We start from the raw sequence: 23,035 nt of genomic DNA on the forward strand, positions 1-23,035 counted from the left end.
ATTGAGGTCCCCCTTTTTCAAGTGACTTGAACCTGTGTCAAGTTGATGTAAAGCTAGCCTCACACCAGGAAATGCCTGGCATGGTCTAGAGGTGGAAATTGGTTGATAGAATCATAGTCTAGACCGTGCAAAGACACAGGTCAGATCTATAGACCCACACAGAACTGGGCACAGTGAAGTAATTCCTGTACTAGGAAAGCTGAAGTAGGAGGATCAGGAATTCACAGTGACTCTTGGCTACATGTGGGTATGAGGACAACTCAGGCTCCAAGAGACCCTGCTGAGAGAAGAAAAAAGGACTGCAGGCTAAGGGGCAAGAGGGTTGGAGACAGAATTGGCTGACTTGGTGACCCCAGTGTTCCACACATTCGTAACAAACACAACCTGATTTGTGGTTTTCAAAAGGAAAGGGGAGTATATTATAACCAGGTCTTGAGAGCACAGGATGCCACAGCCTTCGGGCTGCTTTCTGAGAACCCTCCTGTGGCCTCAGCAAAGCAGAGTTCAGGACTTGGCGAGGACACATGGGTACTCAGAGTCTAGGGCAGAGAACAAGGCTAATCAGAAGCCCCTGCGTCCCTTGCCAGTCCCAATCAGCCTTATATTATCTTGATCACAGTCATCTGAGGGTTGTGGGCTTTTTTACCAGGAGAGGAATTTAGCCCAGGTGTGTCTTATGCAGCTAGGCCTGCGGCTTCTGTTCTCAACCTGTTCTCATCCCAAATATTCACATTATAATTCATAGCAGTAACAAAATTACAGATAGGAAGTAGTCACGAAATAATTTTATGGTTGGGGTCACCACAGCACGAGGAACTGTATTAAAGTGTCCCAGTGTTAGGAAGTTTGAGAACCACTGTGCTAGATCCAGAGGGTCAGCTGACAGGAGAGTTCCTGATGAAGACATGTTGGAGAGGTGGTGTCCAAAATAATTCCCTGAAGTCTGGGCAAGGTAGAAAGAGAAAGCTCTGCTGTGGGCGAGCCTGAGACTCTCAGGGCACCTGGTGAGTTGAGCTTCTGGCCCAGGTGCCAGAGCTAGGTTTCTTATTCTGCGCTGACCCTTGCTCTACCTGTGGTGAGTTCTCTCTCCTGCCTCTCTCTGAACCTCATTTAAGAAGGCAGGCAACGGGAAGGCCTCATTACTATGGCTGCTGCAGGTTTTTTTCCTCCGAGGCCACTCCCACAAGTCCTAGTTTCTACAGGACCGGGCATCTATGAGGATGAACATCATACACTGTGGATAGTTGCCAAACTGGAAACTTGTTCTCATTCACCATATTGCAACAAGGTGAGTTTCAGCCCTCCAGACAGGCGATTCCCCAACTCTTACCCTTGTGTGCTAGGCTCTGTGTGTGTGTGCATGTGTGTTTAGGTAGGTGCTGTTATTATCGTGTCAGAAAATAGATGATACAGGTCTTTGAATAGAATCATGTCCCTATACCCTGGAACTTCTTTTGAGGCCTCACAGACCCAACTAATAGACAGATGCAGAGCCCTAGTAGTGAGGACTCTGTCACCAACAGTCGTGGCCTGAAAAAGTGTTTGACAGAGAAGGAATCCTTACACTAGGAGCTGACTAGGGGACTTGGGGGAAGTCCTAAATGGGTTATGTGATCTGCAGGTGATGTAGAGACCCACGCTGCTGGAAACCTGCTCTGGACCATGGCTTTAGTCCACAGCAGGACCTTGGGGGCTAAAACACTCTCTAGTGGAAGGCTCTGGGTATGAAAACTGCTCCCCAGGGTTGTGGAAAAGACTATGGGCCCCCTCCCCTGCCCTGGGAATGGGGAGGCCTTGGGGCCTTAGGTCTCTTTGGCTACCAGGGTTTGCCTGCACCCCCACCCCCTGTCCTAACCTTCTCCAGCCCAGCAGCCTTTCCCTGCAGCTCCCCTGACTCCCTGAATACCTCAGCCATTTTGGCAATGGTATTCTCTTGGTCCCCCTCCCCTCCTTCCTTGAGTTACAAGGCCCAGATCAAGGTCATGTTCACTCTGGACTCTCGCAAATGTTTGGTTTTCCCTATGTTCTCCCTTTTATCTACAACGAACCTCCCCTTTCTCCTCCCCACTCCTGCTCCCCATCCTCTCCCTTCTCCCCCTCCTCCTCAGCCCCCTCACTTTTCCCCCTCCTCCTAACCCTTCTCCTCCTCCTCTTCCTGTATCTCCACCATACCAAGGAGCATTTACGGCGTAATTTTTCATTCCTTGTTTTATATTCATCTAAAGATGACTTTGATATTTTAATGGACACCTCAGCCATGTCTTTGGTTTGAGACCTAACAACAGGGTAATTCACCTGTCCAATTATATATATATATATATATATATATATATATATAATCTTCATGTTGATAAGTGTTTTCTTTTTTTCTTTTCATTAAAAAACTTCAATATTTATTTATTTATTTATTTTAGTATATGAGTACACTGTAGCTCTATACGTGGTTGTGAGCCTTCATGTGGTTGTTTGGAATTGGATTTTAGGACCTCTGCCTGCTCTCATCTGCCTTGCTTGCTCTGTTCTATTTATGATTGTAAATAGGTACACTGTAGCTGTCTTCAGATGCACCAGAATAGGACGTCAGATCACATTACAGGTGGTTGTGAAGGACCATTTGGTTGCTGGGATTTGAACTTAGTTCCTTTGGAAGAGCAGTCAGTGCTCTTACCCACTGATCTATCTTTCCAGCCCCAATAAGAGTTTTCCTTAACCCTATACCACACAAAGTGTAGAATAGTTTTGAACCAAATATTTTCAGTAGAAACAAAGAAAGAAAGTTACGAAGGAAGGAAGGAAGGAAGGAAGGAAGGAAGGAAGGAAAGAAAGAAAAGAAAAGAAAAATAAAATAAGAAAAAGAGAGAGAAAAGGAAGGAAGAAAAGAAAGAAAAGGAAGGAAGAAAAGAAGAACGAAAGGAAGATCCAGAATAGAATTCAGTTAGTGAGGGTATAAATGAAAGAGCTGCAAAGGAAATAATGTGTAGTCAATTAAATTCAAATAGAAGCACATGTCTCCCAGCCATTCTGCTTCTGGGCTGGGCTTGTGGTGAAGCAGCGATTGGCCCCACATGTGCATAGAGGGGCAGGTGCAGCAACCAAATGAGCTCCTTGTACAACTGAGTGTAAAGGGGAGGGGGCAGGGAAGGGTCTGATGGCATCTGTAAAAGGAGGAACCTGAGGATCCAGGCAGAGCTGTCTTTAAGGGATACATCCACCAGAGGTGCCCTGTGGAGTGCCTTCACAGAGACAGAAAGCACAATGGTGGTAGGGAGGGGGAGTTCCAAGACCCTATGGTTGCCATAGGTTTGGAGCAGGTGAGTGGAAGGAAAGACTCTGTGATGGGATGGGGGCCATCTCAGGACCCCCCCCCCCTTACCACCTCTGTGCACCCTGAAATCACCACAGTGGCCAGGGAAAGGTTCCATAGGAATAGAAAGATTGGGGAAATTTAGGCACAGGTAGCCCTGAATTATTTCCCTAATTAAGGCAATTCCCCCTCTGTCTCTCTGTCTTGTCAACCTATAGATCATAGAACTGAAGACTTTGCAACATGTTAGCAAAATGTTCTACAACTGAGGCACATTCAGCCTTCCTTCTACTTTTTACGTTGCATCAGAGTCTCACTAAATTGCCCAGGTTGGTCTTCAACTGTTGTGCAGGTGGGTCTGGAACTTGTGGTCCTCCTGCCTCAGCCTCCTGAGTAGTCTGGGATTCCAGGTTGCAGCACTAGGCCCAGCATTGAGCAACTCTCATTCTTCTTCCTGCTTTTCTTTTCTTCCCTTTCCCACTTTTGGTTAGTGTACTAAGAAATAGGTTGCACTTTACACACACACTCTCTCTCTCTCTCTCTCTCTCTCTCTCACACACACACACACACACACACACACACATACACTAGAAGCAGGGACATCTAAATTCAAGGGCAGATTGGCCAGTAAAGCCAGTTAGAGTCTAGGCAGGGCTACACAGAGAGATCCTGTCTCAAATAAGCACATAGATAGATACATAGATATAGAGAGAGATAGGTAGATAGATAGAAGGAGAGATAGATCTCTTAAGCAAACATAACCCTGTGAACCTGGGTTAGGATCCCAGAATAAAAAGTCAGGTGTGACTTTGTTGCCTGAACTTGATGGCTGTGGGGACTTTATTCACAGAGGAAAAAGTGATAGGACAGACATCTGAGTCCTACTTTGGCCTTTTCAGGCTGCTATATATACATATACTGTATGTGAGTCCACAGACACACACCCATATACATGCATACACACGTACATACACATGTACACACACACCATTATACACACAAGCACACACACACATGTACACATACACACCACACACACACATACACGAATACACACACAGGCACACACACATGCACACATACCCTCATACATACACAGGCAAACACGCATGTGCACACATGTGTGCACTCATGCACACAGACATACATACACATGCACACACACACTCATATACACATGCATGCATACACATACATGCACACATGGAAACACACACAAACACATGTACACATGTACACACATGCATACACAAACGCACATACACAAGTGCACACACACACACACACATATGTGGGGCAATGGGCTATATACAGACAGCTTGGTCTCCAGTGGAGTTGAGAGATGGAAACCTGCTGAAACCCAGTGTTGGTAATTTTCACCTACATGGGACAGAAGGCATTCCCTCATCTCCTGAACCCCTGGCTCCTGTGGAAATTACCGCCCCCACAGGAGAGGCTGGTGGCTTTCAGTTTTGTAGACAATGTCCCAAGCTTCTGCCCTTTAGGCTAGACTCCTCCCAGTTACCTAGCAACAACCGGATAACAAGGGGCTGTTTGGCCCCACCTCACTCTCTCCCTTTTACTCTTTAATCTCTTACTCTCTAAGCTTTACCTCTCTCTTTAAGCTTTCTTAGTCTCTAGCCTTTCCTTTTTCTCTCCTTTTCTCATTTCTCTCCTCTTGGCCATGGCCAGTCTCTCTCTCTTTTACCTTTTCTCAATCCCCCTGCCTTTTTACAATAAAGCTCTAAAAGCATAGACTGTCTCTGTTCTTCAAGGACTCTCGCTTGCGTGGGAACCTCTCTCCCTCTGCCCAGTTTCTATATCTCCAAAGCCTAGTGCTGCTCCTAGGCCTATATTCTGTTCTCATCTCCTCTGCAGAATCCAGCGTGGGATGCAGGAGACTGAGAACCTGGTATCTGCGACTACCCCTTGTCCACCCCTGGCAGTGTGGAGTCAGTGGCTTCACACAGCCAGATGCCCACCCAGGCCCAAGTGAAAAGCATCCATCAGTCCTCCTGCATCCACCTGCCCAGAGCACAGGAACTCTGGCCAAACACAAGCTCTCTCCCTGCCCCCTCATTCCCCTACACCCACAGCACCCCCCTCCCCACCCCATGGTGTATGTAAGAGTTCACACAGACTGGTGCTTGCCTGATTGACAGCACCTTCTCACTGGGCTTTTTCAATCACAGACCTCCTAGAGAAACTTATCTTTCTGCAGGAACTGAGGACCTAGGAACGCCCCCCCGCCCCCCCCCCCCAGTGCCACCTTAGGGCAAAAGCATCCGCAGACAACAGTAGTTTTGAATGAAACTTTATGTACTACAAAAGCAGGTAGCAAGCCTACTTGGGCCCTTGCCCCTTCTTTGCTATCCCCCTTCTGTCCACCCTGACATCACAACACTAGCAGAAAGGACAGACTTTGAGACCTTAGGATGGCAGCCAGGAAAATGACTTACCACAGTCACCTATCAAAGTGTATGTCTTTAGCTCAACAAAAAAAGGCATGGATCAGGAAGACAGGAGGACGCTGTTAGGAAGTCTGTGACACACTTTGTGGTTTGTGGTCATGCTTGGCACTTGGTTATGGATTTTAGGAACTCTTCTACTTTGTGGATTTCTGTGTGGGCTCAGGTTTATTTTTTACATCTATAAATGGTGCATGAAGTTCACCATCAACAGATCAATGAATTTCTTGTTTAAAGCCATTGCCCCCTGGTTCTCTCTGTGTGTGTATTTCTGTGTGTGTGTGTGTCCTGTATATTTGTGTACATACCTGTTCATGTGTGCATGTGTGTGTATACAAGTGTGTGCATTTGCATGTGTGTGTGTGCGTGCAAATGCGCATCTGTGTAATGTTCAGGTGAGCTGCCTTGTGACTTTCTTATTCCCTTGATAAAACATCCTTCCCTAAATCTGCAGTTACACTGGCAGCCAGCAAACCCCAGTGGTCCTCCTGCCTCAGCTCCCTAAGCACTGGTGCAAATATCACTGTAGCTTTTTACTTGGGTGCTGGTGATTCAATCTTAGGGCCTCCTGCCTGTGCAGCAGGTACTCTTATCTACCAAGGCATCTCCTCACTCTCTGTCTTATTTTTCAGAAGAGAAATTTGAAAACTCTACAAATGGCCAAGACAAAGTCCCAAGGGGCCATTTAGTGCCATGAAAGGCATTACCAGCCTGGAGGCAGTGGCTACTTTGTGGGAGATACCCTGGTGTTCAACAGGGTTGGTAGAAGAGAGTGCCAGAGAGGCAGAAGAGCAGCAGACACCCCAGGCCCTGAGGAAAAAGACCTAGGTGCTGGAGAGAAGGATGTGGCTAGGGGTGTTGACCACTGCAGCAAACAACCCAGTCTCAGTCATGGAGGATGGAACCCTGCTCCTAATATACTGCTCTCTCTGTTCCCTTCAGATCGAAACATGTGTAACTGTCCACTTGTGGCAGATGACCAGATTCCCTCAGGAGCCTAGTCCCTTCAATCCCATGAATTTTAACTTTCTACCCATGACGTGGAGATTAGAGTCCATGAACACATACCGGGGATCAGATGCCATGCACTGGAGACTACTGAATCATTCCCAGGCAAGTGTTTGCTACCTCAAGATAAAAGCTGCAGCAGGTATCAAATGCTTTTCATTCTGACCCAACCCAGGGAGGTTCTTCTCCCCCTCTTCCCCACAGTCAAGCCCTTGGTCCATTTTAGTGGATGGTTGGGGTCTGTCACATGACAAAACTTTTCTTGGGGAGATGACCCAAACTCAAGTACCCAGCACAGATTGGGAGCCCACAACAGACCAAGGTATTCACAGCACTGAAGCCCAACTTGATGAACCAGTGAACTTTACTGTGGTTACATACAGGAGCACCAGAAAGGGGTCACTCACAGTAACAGAAATGAGTCAGTTGGCTGCATCACTAAAGTCCACCACAGCCTGTTGACAGAGAGTTCAAAAAAGCTGGTACCTTGGAGCACAGTGCCCAGCCTATGGTCAGCTGACAGGTTGGAGAGTACCTTTGAGGTGCCTCTGCTGGTCTACAAGCCATTTCAGGCAGCTTGGCTGGTTGGCTTCTTCAGGGCTCTTTTGTCTGTGTCTTTGAAGCTTGACTCTGCTGCTTCAGGCAGGGAGGGGCAGTGTGATTCTGCTCAGTTTTAGGGAGTTCATGAAGGTACTTTTGTTGTTGTTACTTCCCTGCTTCAGGAAGTGACTGCTATGAAAGAAAGGGTCAGAGGGAAGGAGAGAGGGGGCAGAGAGGGAGATGGAGGGGGGAAGAGAGAAGGTAGAGAGAGAATGCCCATGGGGACACTTCTGCCGACTGGTGTAGGTGTGAAAGTAATGCTTCCCTCTGGCTACAGAATCCAGAGACCAGGTCCCCTCTTGCTCCTTGTCCCTTCCTGCTGCCTAAGGTCTGAATGAGTCACTAGGGCTTACTAGATTTGCCTTACAGGACCCTGATGGCTGTACCCTCTCCTATAGGTTGGTGACACAGTGCAACTGATCCTGATGCTGGAGTAAAAGTGACTGACTGATGGGAGCTTCTGGGAAGGTTTGTCATGTTCACTGACCATGACCCTCACAGGTGAGGTCAGACAGGTAGCTGCTGAATTCCCCTCTTTATAGGAAGACGGTGCTGGCATCTCCCCCTGAGCTTTCCTGGTATAATGCACACCAGGAAGCACAGGACCTCACTGGGATGACCTAAAGTCACCACTCAGCCTTGGGGGGAAAATCTGTATGTTCAGTGTTCCACATCATAGCTAAGCCAAAGAGCTTAGTTGAGTGTTGGAATTGTAGGTCCTTTGATCTCAGAGCCCTATGACCAGACTAGAATCCAGTGACTCTGGCTCTCAAGTTTAATCATACAGTGCTGTGTGATCCTGGCCACGGGGGACCTACCCTGGGCATCTCCCCCAGCTTCATAGCAGTTCTCCCTGGCTGTGTAGAACTTAGACCATGGGCAGGGCTGGCTGGAGCCCAAGCCTTTGGATTTAGGACCCAATTCTGCAGTGATCCACTAATCAATGTCTAATTTGCCTTCTACAGGTCTTGATAGCCTGGCTGACTCCTGCCCCTGTACCCTCGGGGTAGACTTTGCACACACCCCTCTGCTTGTTCCTCAAGTTTCTAGTTTTATAGCACCTTCTGCCATGGTTAGACCTGCTTTTTAGATGATCTACTTTCTGTGAGCCTGGCCTATCTCTGTCCTGACTGTTATCCCTAGCTGGAGACAAACTGCATCTTCTCTTGCCCACTTTGTGCCTCTGACCCTGACCTTATAGATGGCTTTTCTTAAGACCCCTCCTCCATTCAAACTCCTCCACCTGGGCTTTTAGTGCTGTATGTGGCAAAAGATTTGTCCCCATTTACTGTAGGTGGTCTACAGGTGCCTCTGGAGGAGGTACAGATAGGGACTCTATGTATGCCCTGTGGGCCTCTGACCTATCACTGGCAAGAATTTCACCTGGTGCTGGGTAGAGAACACTCAGTGCTCAGTAGCTTGAAGGCACAGCGGGAGACTATCAGAGAACATCTGGAGTACTTGTCCAGGTGCTCAGTTCCTTGGCTCCAGGAAGTGATGCTGACACTAGGCCCCTCCCACCCCAACTTGTTTTTAACTAATTAAACTTCACTGTTTTTACTTGAGATTCTGTGCTGAACAGGTCTGTGTTTATCCAGGCTCTAGTGCAGAAAGCAGAAGCTGGTCCCAATTATGAAATAAACATGTATGACCTCTTCAGGACATTTCCACAACATAAATAGTGGTTACTTCTCCATTCCAGCATTAGGGTACCCAGGGGAAGGTTTAGAAGAGAGGCTGTTTGGGAGTGGGTAACCCTGCGCTGAGAATAGGCCAAGAAGAAGTGATGTCACATGGAAAAATGGAGATCGTTCAGTGATGTAGCAGACAGTGTGTCACTGCAGGAAGCCCTGTACTACACTCCCCACTGGGGAGGAAGTTTCCTTGCACAGGAAGACAACTGGTGATGCAGGGAGTAGTAGGGAGGGGACCCAGGCCAGGATCTGGGAGTGTGTCCTTCAGCTGATGTACAGGAAAGGCACACTCTCCCTCACAAAGCCTCCAGCAGATGGAAGATATAACTTTGCAGTGTGAATCTACAGAAGCTCTTCTAGGGCTGGCACTGTAGCTGAGTTGCTGACATGTTTGCTAAGCACACACAGAGCTGTAAATTCGATCCCTCAGTATTGCATAAACAGTGTATCAACCTTGGCATTGGTGGTGCATGCCTTTAATCCCAGTACTTGGGAGGCAGAGGCAGGCAGATTTCTGAGTTCATGGCCAGCCTGGTCTACAAAGAGAATTCCAGGACACCCAGGGCCACACAGAGAAACCCTGTCTCAAAAAACAAAACAAAGAAAACAAACAAAAAACCAAAATGAAACAAAACAAAAATCCAGTTTGACTCTGCTGTGGTTTAGTCTCATGACAAAAGGAAGACCTTTGAAGCTAAGAGGAAAAAAAATATTCCTTATGGCTAACTTACATTTAACTGACTAACATTAATTTCATACAGTGTCTAACATTTTTTTCTCACAACAGCCACAAGCAAAGTAGCATCACTCCAGTGCACGGAGGAGGAGAATGAGGCCCTCCAGAGAGACTTTGCCCAAGACTGTGTGGTTATCAAATGGCAGAGTCAGGGTCTTAACCAAGTGTTACCTAAGTCCACATCTGTGAAAAGGATGGAGCCCAGAATAACCCAGAGCAGTTGGCACTGGATGGACAGATGGAGAAAGTGTGTGTCTGAAGTGACCAGGGGCTTTTCATCAAGTAGCCATTGCTGTCCACAGGTGACAGCCGATCTCCCAGAATGGCCATGCAACTGAGACAATGTTTGGTCCTTCCATCTCTGGGCTCTGCTCAGTGAAGACCACTCTGGGCCTCCTGTTTTAGATTGTGACAAAGCACACGTTGTCTCTTAATACTTACCCTGGCTGCAAGTGTGTAGGGGGCAGTATCACTTTTGTCCTGAAATTCTAATTTGGGGTTCATGGGTTCCCCTCAAATTCTTAGCTCCTCAAGTCTGTCTTCCTATCCGGCTGTTAGGGAAGTAGGGGTTTCCAGGATAGTTGTGTCGGCCTGACCATGCTCTGACGCTTCTTCTTCTTTTTAATTCAATTTAATTGTTTTACTTATTCACTTTGCATCCTGATCACTGACACCCTTGTGTCCACCCCTTCAATATTCCTTCTCCATTTGCTATTCCCTTCTCCTACGAGTAGGTGGGGACTCTATCCCCCCTGGATATCCTTCCATCTCTTCAAGTCTCTGTGAAGCTAGGTGTTTCTTCTCTCATTGAAACCAGACAAGGCAGTGCAGTAGAAGAATATATCCCATGTACAGGTGTCTTAGTTAGGGTTTTACTGCTTTGAACAGACACTGTGACCAATGCAAATCTTATAAAAAAACATTTAATTGGGGATGCCTTACAGGTTCAGAGGTTCAGTCCATTATTATCTATCCTGTCCCATGGGATTCAGTTATTCGTGGGTGCGAGGGGGACGGCAAACCTGGGAGAAATTAGGATTGGGACGAAAAGAAAAGCCGAAGACCGAGTAGAGTGTACCTATCAAGGTCTCTGTTTATTAGCCAGAGACGCTGGGTTTTAAAGCATACATCAAGGGGAATAGGGACGGGTCGAGGGGGAATTAACAAAGAACAAAGAAGTGGCCATCTGCTGACATGAGGGCTGAAGTCAGGCACTAGGCGGCAAGCACTCTGCGTCTTATCTCCTGAACATAGATCCTCCTTAACAGCCTTGGGGTGTCAGGCCAGGCTCAGGTGTAACTCATGTCCTTGGATGTCATAGGAGTTCAGGAAGAGATAGGGAAGAGGGGACTATAATTCAGCTTTTATAGCCTCAGGTGCCAGGAAGGGAACAGGGAAGAGGGAGTGACGACCGGCTCCTAGCATGAGGCCATTTGGCCTGTCAGGGTGGGAGATTGTGAAGGGCTAGCTTTCTCACGGTATGGTCTCTGACATCTCCCCCTTCTGAATTAAATTTAATAAGGCCACACTTAACTGAGGTGATCAAATGATTTTCTCATCCTTGGATGAGTGGGCATTAACCATGGCTGGGGGAGCATTGACCCGATTCCTCCCGTGGGTGCTGTCATGACCCACACTTGTGGCTCTTGGTATCTTTTGGGGAGGGGAGGCAGAGCCTTAGATTCTTCAGCTGTAACTAGAACTAGATACCAACCCCATCCAAATTGGGTGTGTCTCTCAGGGAACTCAGAAACGGTCTATTTGGACCTTCCTCTGCAGTGCTTAGCCTTGTACACATGCTAGTGCCCATACTGAATTCATATTATCACGAACCAGCATGCACAATTCTGATTTCTGTGCAGCTCCTAAAGGAGAATTGTCAACCTCCGATTCAGCAAAGCCTCTACAAGAATTCTGCCAATTGTAACACCACAATTTGTGGCTCTTAGGCTATATTAGGAGCTGGAGGTCACTCTCCTCATCCCTATTGTCTCCAAAGCCTGAGGAACCAAGGGGACCTTGCATTTGCAGCAATGGTGGAAAACTGGAGACCAGTTGCTCTTTCTGCCTCGGTGGGAGGAAGATCTTCTTCGTCTGAGTCTTGGATATCCAGTTGATGGTAGTGGACTACAACCAGCTTACTTAAAGCAGCTTCAATCTGTGACTTAACAAAACTGGTTAATCTATTAAAGGCCCAGGGGCCAAAAGACAAAAGCAGTAAAATACCCAGGAAAGGTCTCAAAAGGCTGGGAAGTAGGGTAGTGAGCCAAGGAGAAGTAGAAAACCAATTTTTATACCAACATTCTCGTTTCTCTCTGTTATGATTTTTCTCTTCTAAACTAGTTCTAATTTTGTCTATGCTATCTTGAACTAAGCCAGTCTTATCAGAGTAAAAACAACATTCTTCTAATACCTGAAATTTCTGTCTTTGTAGCCTTAATATTTGTTATAACCTGTCTTATTGTTGAGACCATTACTTCTAAGACATTAACCTTTGCCTCCAATTTTTTATCTACAATAAATTACTAATATTCTTATGCATATCATTAACAAAATGAGTAGTATGCAGCTGTTGATCTAAAGCTGTGGTAGATATTGAAGTTAAAAATTGCAATTAAAGCAGTAAATCTTAAAATTGTTCATTTGACCTTTTCCAAGTTTGCATTCCCAGAATTTTAGACCAAGGATCATTTCCTAACTCTAACAGGCAGCAAAACATAAGCAGGTCTCTTTAACAAAATCATAACAGCAGATTCCTTATCTAAATTAGGATCTACACAATTAGTTAATTGACAACAATTACAATGAATATGAAAAGACTTGTCAAGATTGGTGATCTTAACTCTTAAAATTATCTAACAATATAGCATATAGGTAAGGTACAAAAGCTTTCACAGATATAGGGGAGTTGGCCTGAATGGCCAAAAACAGTGTCTCTGATGAAATCTTGTTAAATGCACTATAGCAGTCTCTCTGCCTCACGGGTCATCATTTATAGTTGTCCTCAAATTGACACCAGGTCGGCTCTCCTTGCTGTAGCCCATGGCAGAGATAGGAGGTTTCTTCATCTTGTTTGCAAGTGGCTGCTCTCCCTGATTCTTCTTTCTCTGTGCACTCAACAGATTTTTATTGTCATCACTGTCAGGGCACTCAGGAACTCAGGTCAACCTGTCACACGAATCATTCTGGAAGCTAGCATGCTTCAGTAGCATTCTGTGGAAAAAACAGAAACACCGCCCCCTTTTCCCCATATTAACTTTCTGTTCAGGCTCATGCCATGTGTCAATAAGTGAATCCTTTTTATCTCACCTAGACATGACTATGTCTAGTTTTAAGATACTATGAGGCATTTATTAAGTTCTTTGATATCCAAATTTCAAAATTCTTAAAAATAAAAGTATGATTTAAATAATGTGCATGGGGGTATAATTTCTCCCCTTTTTTTGTTTTTAAGAAGGTGGAGTTTTTAAAGTTTCACAATACCTTGTCTTTGTGAATTATTAAATTGTTGACAAAATGACTTAAATACTGGATTGTTATAGTCGGTTTTAATATAACATGGGCAGTGACTAATTACACTTTCAGTTGTTTCTTTTGAAGAGCAGTTGTAACTAGAATGCTTGAAAAGTTATTAAAGTCACATGTGTATAATTTATGTATTTACTAATCAGAAATAAGAGAAAGTCCTTAAGTTGTCTCTGCGAATAACTATCTTCTAGGGAAAAAAACAGCTTGATTAATAAGTCTAAAACCCAAATAATTATAAGGATCCTGAGTTTGTATCCTTTCAGGAACTATCTGTAATCCTCATCAGTTAAAGCTTTATGTAAACCTCTATAACACAAAAGCAAATCCTGGAGGTCTTTTCCAGGCAACCCAGGACAATTTCTTAACTGCTCCAAAACAGTCTTCTTAAAGGAACAGCATTTTTTTCTTATAAGTTGCATAAGCAATTGCAAGCATGAGAATTAATAGCATCTGAGGGATGGACAATTTTAAGTAATTGTAAGCTCTGAGATATAATATTGACTATTAATATACAACTTAAAGTTTGATTGTTCAACATTTTAAAACACCATCTACAGCACACAATTATCTGTGCTGAAGCAGGAGAAAACTCAAAAGAATAAGTGTGTGATCCAATTCACATATACTTTTCTCCCATAGTAGGGCTGTTTTTAAACACAGTAAATGGATGCATGCATGCATGAATTTATAGAAGCATGCATAAAAACAATTTTTTATTAGGTATTTTCCTCAATTACATTTCCAATGCTATCCAAAAAGTCCCCAATACACTCCCCCCCCCAGTCCCTCACCCACCCACCCCCACCCCTTGGCCCTGGCATTCCCCTGTACTGGGGCATATAAAGTTGGCAAGTCCAATGGGCCTCTCTTTCCAGTGATGGCCGACTAGGCCATCTTTTGATACAAATGCAGCTAGAGTCAAGAGCTCTGGGGTACTGGTTAGTTCATAATAATGATCCACCTATGGGGTTGCAGTTCCCTTTAGCTCCTTGGGTACTTTCTCTAGCTCCTCCATTGGGGGCCCTGTGATCCATCCAATAGCTGACTGTGAGCATCCACTTCTGTGTTTGCTAGGCCCCGGCATTGTCTCACAAGAGACAGCTATATCTGGGTCCTTTCAGCAAAATCTTGCTAGTGTATGCAATGGTGTCAGCGTTTGGAAGCTGATTATGGGATGGATCCCTGGATATGGCAGTCTTTAGATTGTCCATCCTTTCTTCACAGCTCCAAATTTTATCTCTGTAACTCTTTCCATGGGTGTTTTGTTCCCAATTCCAAGAAGGGGCACAGTGTCCACACTTTGGTCTTCGTTCTTCTTGAGTTTCATGCGTTTAACAAATTGTATCTTATATCTTGGGTATCCTAAGTTTTTGGGCTAATATCCACTTATCAGTGAGTACATATTGTGTGAGTTCCTTTGTGAATATGTTACCTCACTCAGGATGATGCCCTCCAGATCCATCCATTTGCCTAGGAATTTCATAAATTTATTCCTTTTAATAGCTGAGTAGTACTCCATTGTGTAAATGTAACACATTTTCTGTATCCATTCCTCTGTTGAGGGGCATCTGGGTTCTTTCCAGCTTCTGGCTATTATAAATAAGGCTGCTATGAACATAGTGGAGCAAGTGTCCTTCTTACCGGTTGGGACATCTTCTGGATATATGCCCAGGAGAGGTATTGCTGGATCCTCTGGTAGTATTATGTCCAATTTTCTGAGGAACTGCCAAACTGATTTCCAGAGTGGTTGTACGAGCTTGCAATCCCACCAACAATGAAGGAGTGTTTGGGATAATGATTATCATTTTATTTAAAATGGTGGTATGCAATAAATCAAACATCAATATTCTGTAATAAACAAATTAATGGCTGTTTGGAATAAGGAACAGACACTTATACATATAAGCAAACTCTGTACACTATAACTTTATATAAAGTAGGCAAGTCAAATTGCAATTTCTTGATAAATTCCACAGCCTGGTTGACCTTTTATAAACTTTGAATTTAAATTTTATTTAGAACAACATCTGGCTAGGTATGCAACAAGGCTATTTTAGCTAAAAGGAAGGGAGGGAGAGCTGAAGTCCCAGATTTCCCTAGTCAAGTTTTGCGAAACAAAAAAAGTGCCACACAAGCCTTGCTGAGGCTGCTCCCCTCAGAGCTCGGCAGTCAACCCAAGCGCAAACTTTTCTCAATCTGAGCACTCTGCCAGAGTCCTGGTCCAAAGATTATCCCTATTTTGAAGTATCTTTTTGTAAAACTTTTGTCTTTTTTTAAATATTTATTTATTTATTATATGTAAGTACACTGCAGCTATCTTCAGACACACCAGTCAGATCTCATTAAGGATGGTTGTGAGCCACCATGTGGTTGCTGGGACTTGAACTCAGGACCTTCAGAAGAGCAGTCGGGTGCTCTTACCCGCTGAGCCATCTCACCAGCCCTTGAAGTATCTTAAAAGACCTGTTTTCCTGGGTTCGTATTATTTAGAATGATTCCAACCCTGAATTCCCAATTTTAAGCTAACTTTCTGTTACAAGCAAAAGGCTGCCTGCCCCTTTAAGAGCTCCATTTGCAATCGGCTCTCATCAGGGCTTTCCCAATGTACTTGACTCCCAGCCACAATGCAGCATAACTTATCAGTTTCTGCTGTGCAAATTGAGACTGCTTCTTAAACAAGTTAAACTAAATCAAAGTATGGACAGCCAGCAGATAAAGTTTTAACCATTTTTTTTTCAACATGAAACACAGAACAACAATCATTCAAACAACAAAACAAAAACAAACATAAATAGACAGACATATGGACAAATTGGTACACCAAAAACAGACAATAGACAGACAAGGAAGAGAACTTGATGTCTCAAAGGGACCCAGATATCATAACCAGAACTAAGAATATCTCCATAGGAGCCAGAGAGGAAGCAGGATGTCTCCCGTTTTCCTTCTGTCCCTAGGAGAGCTCTGAAATAGCTTATTTTCATTTTCCCTCTTTTTTTGTTAAAAGGTCCCAAACAGGGGATAACTGCTTTTCTGAAACTTATTTTCTCTCTCTCATCTTTAGATTCTAATTCTTTATCTCCTTCTTCTGGGAATTATGCCAGAGAAGGGAGAGGAGACACAGTGGTGGCTTCTGATAGTTACTCCTCAATAAGAAAAGGCGGTTGCAGGGACCACATCGGGACCCTCATTAGCTAGTTTATCATTTAAATCTCTACCTACCTTTCACCATTTTTTACAATGTATCTCTGCTTCATCTATAATAAACCATGGACATGCCTGGTCTATGAAAATAAAACAGGTTTATCAAATCTTTCTTTTTAACTCTAACTCCTCTTTCCCTAAGAACTATCTTTAAGCCTTTAATGAAGGCTGCCTCTTTAGATAGCTTATATCCCATTTCCTCGAGTGGAGATGAATCAACTCACCAAGGACTTCTCTTTCTTCCGTGAGTGGCGGAAGCGATCCTTCACTACTTCTAATTTCTTGGGGTTGCGACAAACTTCTCTGGACCCTCCACTGGAAGAAAATACGATCCAAACCTCGCCCTCACTTCGGTCGCCACTTATCCCGTCCTGCGGGATTCAGTTATTCCTGGGTGCGAGGGGGACTGCAAACCTGGAAGAAATTCGGATTGAAAGGAAAAGAAAAGCCGAAGACCAAGTAGAGTGTACCTATCAAGGTCTCTGTTTATTATGCAGAGACGCTGGGTTTTAAAGCATACATCAAGGGGAATAGGGAGGGGTCGAGGGGGAATTAACAAAGAAGTGGCCATCTGCTGACATGAGGGCCAAAGTCAGGCACCAAGTGGCGGGCACTCTGCGTCTTATCTCCTGAACATAGATCCTCCTTAACAGCCTTTGGGTGTCAGGCCAGGCTCAGGTATAACTCATGTTCTTGGATGTCATAGGAGTTCAGGAAGAGATAGGGAAGAGGGGACTATAATTCAGCTTTTATAGCCTCAGCCAGGAAGGGAACAGGGAGGAGGGAGTGACGAATGGCTCCTAGCATGAGGCCATTTGGCCTGTCAGGGTGGAAGATAGTGAAGGACTCACTTTCTCACGGTATGGTCTCTGACAATCATCAAGGTGGGAACACAGCAGCATCCAGGCAGTCATGGCACAGGCAGAGCTGAGAGTTCTATGTCTTCATCCAAAGGCTGCTAGTGGAACACTGACTTCCAGGCAACTGGGGTAAGAGTCTTAAGCCAACACCCACAGTGACACAATTATTCCAACCAGGTCACACCTATTCCAACAAGGCCACACATCCAAATGGTGCTACTCCCTGGCCCAAGAATATACAAACCATCACAGCAGGCAACAGCTTTTGGGATAGCCACTGTTCCAGTTGTTTGGGATCTGCATGAAGACCAAGCTGCACATCTGCTACATATGGGTGAGAAGGCCGAGGTCCAGTCTGTGCATGTTCTTTAGTGGGGAATTCAGTCAAGCCCCAAGAGTCCAGGTGGGTTGACTTTATTGGTCTTCCTATGAAGTTCCAATCCCTCTGGGACCCAAAACCCTTCCTCCTGTTCTTCCATAAGAGTCCCTAAGGTCCATCCACTGTTTGGCTGTGGTTGTCTGTATCTGTCTGAAACAGCTGCTGGGTGGAGCCTCTCAGAGGACAACATGCTCCCATCTGCAGGAATAGCAGAGTATCATTAGTAGTATTAGGGATTGATGCTTGTTCATGGGATGAGTCTCAAGATGGGCCAGTTAATGGTTGGTTATTCCCTCAGCCTCTGCTCTGTCCCTCATGCCTGCATTTCTTGTAGACAGGATACATTTTGGGTTGAAATTTGTGTGTGAGTGTTGATGTCCCTGTTGTCCCACTGGGGTTCCTGCTTTGCTATAGGAGGTGGCCTTTTCTGATCCTGTAACCCCAAAGGAGTGAGTCACAGCTAAGGTCACACCATTGATTCTTGGGTGCCTCCTTCAACTCAGGTCTCTGCCTTGTCCTGGAGGTGTCTCCCACCTCCTCACCCTGTCAGTTGCAGATTTCCATTCTTTTTCATGCCCACTAGCCATCTCTCTTGTCTGTCCCCACAGCTGCTTTTGAACCGCCCCCCCATCACCTCCATCTCCTCTCCTGCCCAGTCCCCTCCCTCCATCTGCCTCTTGTTACAATTTTATTTCTCCTTCTAAGTGAGATTCAAGCTTCCTCACCTGGGCCTTCCTTCTTTTTAGCTTCTTTGGGTCTGTGGACTATAGCCTGATACCTGTATTTTATGGCTAATATCCACTTATCAGTGAGTACATACCATGCATGTCCTTTTGGAACTGCATTACCTCATTCAACTCAGGGGGATATTCTCAAGTTTCATCTGTTTGCCTTCAGAATTCATCATGTCTTTGTTTTTCATAGCTGAATAGTATTCCATTTTGTAGATGTACCACATTTCCTTTATCGATTCTTCAGTTCTGGGCCATCTAGGTTGTTTTCAGTGTCTGGCTATTATGAATAAAGGTGATAAGAACATAGCAGCGCAAGTGTATTTGTGGAATGTTGGAGCATCTTTTGGGTATATGCCTAGGAGTGGTATAGGTGGGTCTTGTGGTAGAACTATTCTCAGTTTTCTTAGAAATTGACAATTGATTCTCAAAGTGGTTGTGCAGCTTTTCAGTCCTACCAGAAATAGAGTAGCATGCCCCTTGCTCCACCTCCTCTCCAGCATGTGCGTTCTCTTGAGGGTTTTCTTTTTGTTTGTTTGTTTTGTTTTGTTTTGTTTTGTTGGTTGGTTTTTTGAGACAGGATTTCTCTGTGTAGCTCTAGCTGTCCTGGAACTCACTCTGTAGACCAGGCTGGCCTCAAATTCAGAAATCCATCTGCCTCTGTCTCCCAAGTGCTGGGAGTAAAGGCGTGTGCCACCACTGCCGGGCCCCTTGAGGGTTTTCTTAGCCATTGTGGTGGTTGTAAGACAGAATATTAGAGTTCTTTTCATTTCCATTTCTACAATGAATAAGGACTTTGAACATTTCTTTAAGTGTTTCTCAGACATTTGAGATTCCTCTGTTGAGAAGTCTCTGTTTAGTTCTCCACCCCATTTTGAAATTGGGTTATTTGTGTTGTTTGTGTCTAACTTCTTGAATTCTTTGTAAATTTTGAATATTAGCCCTCTGTTAGATGTAGGAGTAGTGAAGAACCTTTCCCAATCTGTAGGCTGCAGATTTGTCCTATTGACAGTGTCCTTTGCCTTACAGAAGCCTTTCATGAGGACCCACTTATCATTGTTGATCTTAGAGCCTGAGCCATTGGTATTCTGTTCAGGAAATAGTCCCCTGTACCAATGCTTTCAAGGGTATTTCCTGCTTTCTCTTCTATGAGGTCTGAATCATAGTGTATCCGGTTTTATGTTGTAAATCATAGTGTCTATGTTTGTAAATCATTGTGTTCCAGTATTATGTTATCCTTGATCTATTTGGACTTGAGTCTTGTGCAGGGTGATAAATATGGATCTATTTTCATTCTTCTACATGTAGACATCCAGTTAGGCCATCACCATTTGTTAAAAATGCTTTCATTTTTCCATTGTATGTTTTCAGTTTTTTTATCAAAATCAGGTGTTCATTGGATTATTCATGTGGGGCATGGGGGTGTATGGGAAGAGGAGGGAGGGAGAGAGCCTGCATCCAGCCCAAGTTCCTGTGCTCTGGGAAGGCAGACACGGGAGGACTGCTAGATGCTTTCCACTTGGCCCCTGGTGGCCCCTGTGTTAGGCCACTGACTCCTCATGGCAGGGTGGACAAGGGGCAGCACCTGATACCATGGGCCTCAGGGCAACACTCTCAGCATTGGAGATACAAGAATAGGGCAGAAGGAGAGAGGTTCCCACACAGGCGAGAGTCTTTAGTCTGGTCCATGGCTGGAGCACAGCAAGGACTTCTCACATGAGATTAGGCAGGGCTCATTAGGAGAAAGCCTATCCCACTGTCCAAGCACAGCAGGCCTTGATGAACAGAGACAGTCTATGGTTTATAGCTTTATTTTAGAAAGGCAGGGCCAAAGAGAGAAGGTAAAAGAGAGAGAGAGAAACCGGCCATGGCCAGTGGAGAGAAGGGGGTAAAGGAGAGAGAGAAGAAAGGTGAGAGTAAGAGGGAGAGTAACAAAGTAAAAGCTTAAGAGAGTAAGAGGAAGAGAGCAAGGAGGGGCCAAGCATCCCCTTTTATAGTGGGCTGTGTTATCTTGCTGTTGTGAGGTAACTGGGAGGAGTCTAGCCTGATTTTGCAGAAGCTTGGGACATTGTCTATGTGACTACTAGCCACATGCCTCTCTGGTAGGGGCTGTGGGGGTGGTAACTTCGACAGGAGCCAGGGGTTCAGGAGATATGAGGGAACGCCTTCTGTTCCATGTAGGTGATACTTATCACCAACCTGTTTCTCAGGGGTTCAGACCTCAACTCTATTGGAGACCAGCCTGTCAGTGCATAGCCCATTAACCCATGTGTGGGTTCATTTTTTGGTTTATATTTTATTCCATTGATTGATGTGGCTCTGACCCTTCTTCTTAGAGAGGTCACAGGGATGTCCAACCTTTTGGTAATGTGCTATCACATTGTCATTTACAAACATATTGGACCACATTCTTAGCTACCTTTGGTTCAAAGGTTGGGCACACCTGAGTGACTCACCGATTGTCACAAAGCTAGACAGTGGCTGGTACTCCAGCACCTCCCTGCCAGAGAACCAAAGTTTGTATTTCATGCTTTTGCTACCCACACAACCCCCCTTGGAGATGGTGTGTCCTGGCCCTACCTAAGTGATTCTGTTTTGTTAGTCTTGGGATGATAAAAAGAACTCCCTGAGGTTTCTGGCACATGTGGCCAAATGAGACCTTCATCCTGTTTCTCACCTTGGTACTATGCAATGGTCTCATGGAGTCACTGGAACTGTAGTATCAAGCACTGTCCCAGATAACTGGTAACTGAATCTAATTCTGTATATTCATGAGATCCTCAAGGAAGTCCAACAGACATTTTCCCCAATTAAGCCCCCACAGAACAATGTCACGATGTAGAGACAATGGTGGGGAAGGATACTTTGGGGAGAGGGTTCTATTTCCAGGGGCATTTCCAATCACATTTACAGAGACCGGGGAGGCTCACTCACATTGAGGAAGCCAATTTGTTTTACTCTACATTTACTGACTTAAATATGAACTCAGTTGACAGGTAAATCTGGCCACCACAATAGCCTCACCAATGCAGAAATCAAAACTTGGAGATAGGGTAACACTGAAAGATATCAAGACCCATTTTAAAGCTGTAGTTGTTACAGAAATGGATCCCAGAGTCACACACTGGCATGTATGCTCCCAGATGTACCATGGAAGTTAGAACCATGGACAGAAAGGAGGCCCTGGATTTTTTAATAGCCTTAAGTGAACTGCATATCTGGATATGTTAATTACTTTCCTGTTGCTGTGATAAAACACTATGGCTGAGGCAACTTACAAAAAGAAGATTTATTTAGGCTTATGGTTTCTGAGGGATGAGTCCATCTTGGCAGGGGGAGGAGAGGTGGGGGAGGCAGCAAGTAGCAGGCATGCCTGCACTAGCAGAAAGGTTTCAGCTCACATCTTCAACAGCAGCCATGACGCAAAAATGGATGTAACATGGTGACATTTCACCTCTCATCCCCTATTCCATGTGGCAGCTTTCTCCAGCAGGGCCACACCTCCCAAACCTGTCCAGAGAATGCCACCTTCTTGGGATTGAGTGTTCAAATATCTGAACTTGTGGGGGACACTCCTATGCAAACCACCAGAAATGCACTGAGCTACAATAGGCGGAGAACAAAGCACATCTTTAATGCCCCACAAAAGGCAAAGCTGCTGAAGGCCTCCTCCCTCTTGGGGGGTTGGGCCCAATTTCCTTCCATTTTCCTGTCTGGGCAGATCCCTGAAATGAGCAGATAGGACAAGAGGGTCTGGTCTGCAGGGTCCCCACCCTGCCTTCAGTGAGACTTTTCCAGGGCAGAGTCATCTGGTTCCCCAGCTAAGCAGCCCTTCTCAGTGCCCCTTCCTCAGGGCAGGCCACAGCACACCTGCTGACCTGGCTCCTCCTCCTGCCTGGATTAGCATTTCCTTACCCTGAGCATGGATTCACAGACTGAGAATTTTTGTTTTTAGATTTATTTATTTATTTATTTATTTACTTATTTATTTATTATGTAAGTACACTGTAGGTGCCTTCAGACACTTTTTCTTCTGTCTCCCATTCTGGTCACTCAGGCCCAAAGATTTATTTATTTACTTAAGTACACTATAGCTGTCTTCATACATCCCAGAAGAGGGTGTCAGATCTCATTATGGATGATGGTTGTGAGCCACCATGTGGTTGCTGGGATTTGAACTCAGGACCTTCTAAAGAGCAATCAGTGCTCTTAACCACTGTGTCAGCTCTCCAGCCCCTGTTTGAGCCTTAGTCACAGGAGCCAGATGACACCCTATTACCCTATTAGAGTGGTCTCTAAGCCCTCTGTCTTCATCCACAGCTGCTGCCTCAGTTCCAACTCCAACCACACCCTGTTGCTTTAGGCTGTCTACCTCCTGCCGGCCTGTCCTTCTGTCCCAGTTCCCTGGAGTGGCTGAGCAGGAGCTCTGATAGCAGCAGTGCCTTCCCTTGGCATCCTAGAGCTCCTTTACTGTGGGTGGAATCACCTCCCCTGCCTGCACTTAGTGCCTGGGGATTGGAGAG

General features: G+C 45.2%; 1 protein-coding gene across 1 annotated transcript; it reads left to right on the forward strand.

Moving 5' to 3' along the window:
- The first annotated feature begins 1,144 nt into the window (after window positions 1-1,144).
- On the forward strand, window positions 1,145-7,817 carry LOC110307443 (protein TCL1B2). Its single transcript, XM_021179682.3, has 3 exons — window positions 1,145-1,288; window positions 6,715-6,885; window positions 7,779-7,817. Exons 1-3 carry the CDS (start codon window positions 1,145-1,147, stop codon window positions 7,815-7,817), a joined length of 354 nt encoding a protein of 117 aa, XP_021035341.1.
- Window positions 7,818-23,035: the final 15,218 nt, after the last annotated feature.

The sequence above is a fragment of the Mus caroli genome, unplaced genomic scaffold, assembly GCF_978045245.1.
Source record: "Mus caroli unplaced genomic scaffold, Mus_caroli_1 scaffold_14, whole genome shotgun sequence".
NCBI classification, from domain to species: Eukaryota; Metazoa; Chordata; class Mammalia; order Rodentia; family Muridae; genus Mus; species Mus caroli.

Coding starts and splice junctions, on each gene's coding strand:
- LOC110307443 (XM_021179682.3), top strand. CDS start 1,145: ATGGCTGCTGCAGGTTTTTTTCCTCCGAGGCCACTCCCACAAGTCCTA. Junction 1,289..6,714: donor ATTCACCATATTGCAACAAG/GTGAGTTTCAGC, acceptor TGTTCCCTTCAG/ATCGAAACATGTGTAACTGT. Junction 6,886..7,778: donor GACTACTGAATCATTCCCAG/GCAAGTGTTTGC, acceptor CCTCTCCTATAG/GTTGGTGACACAGTGCAACT.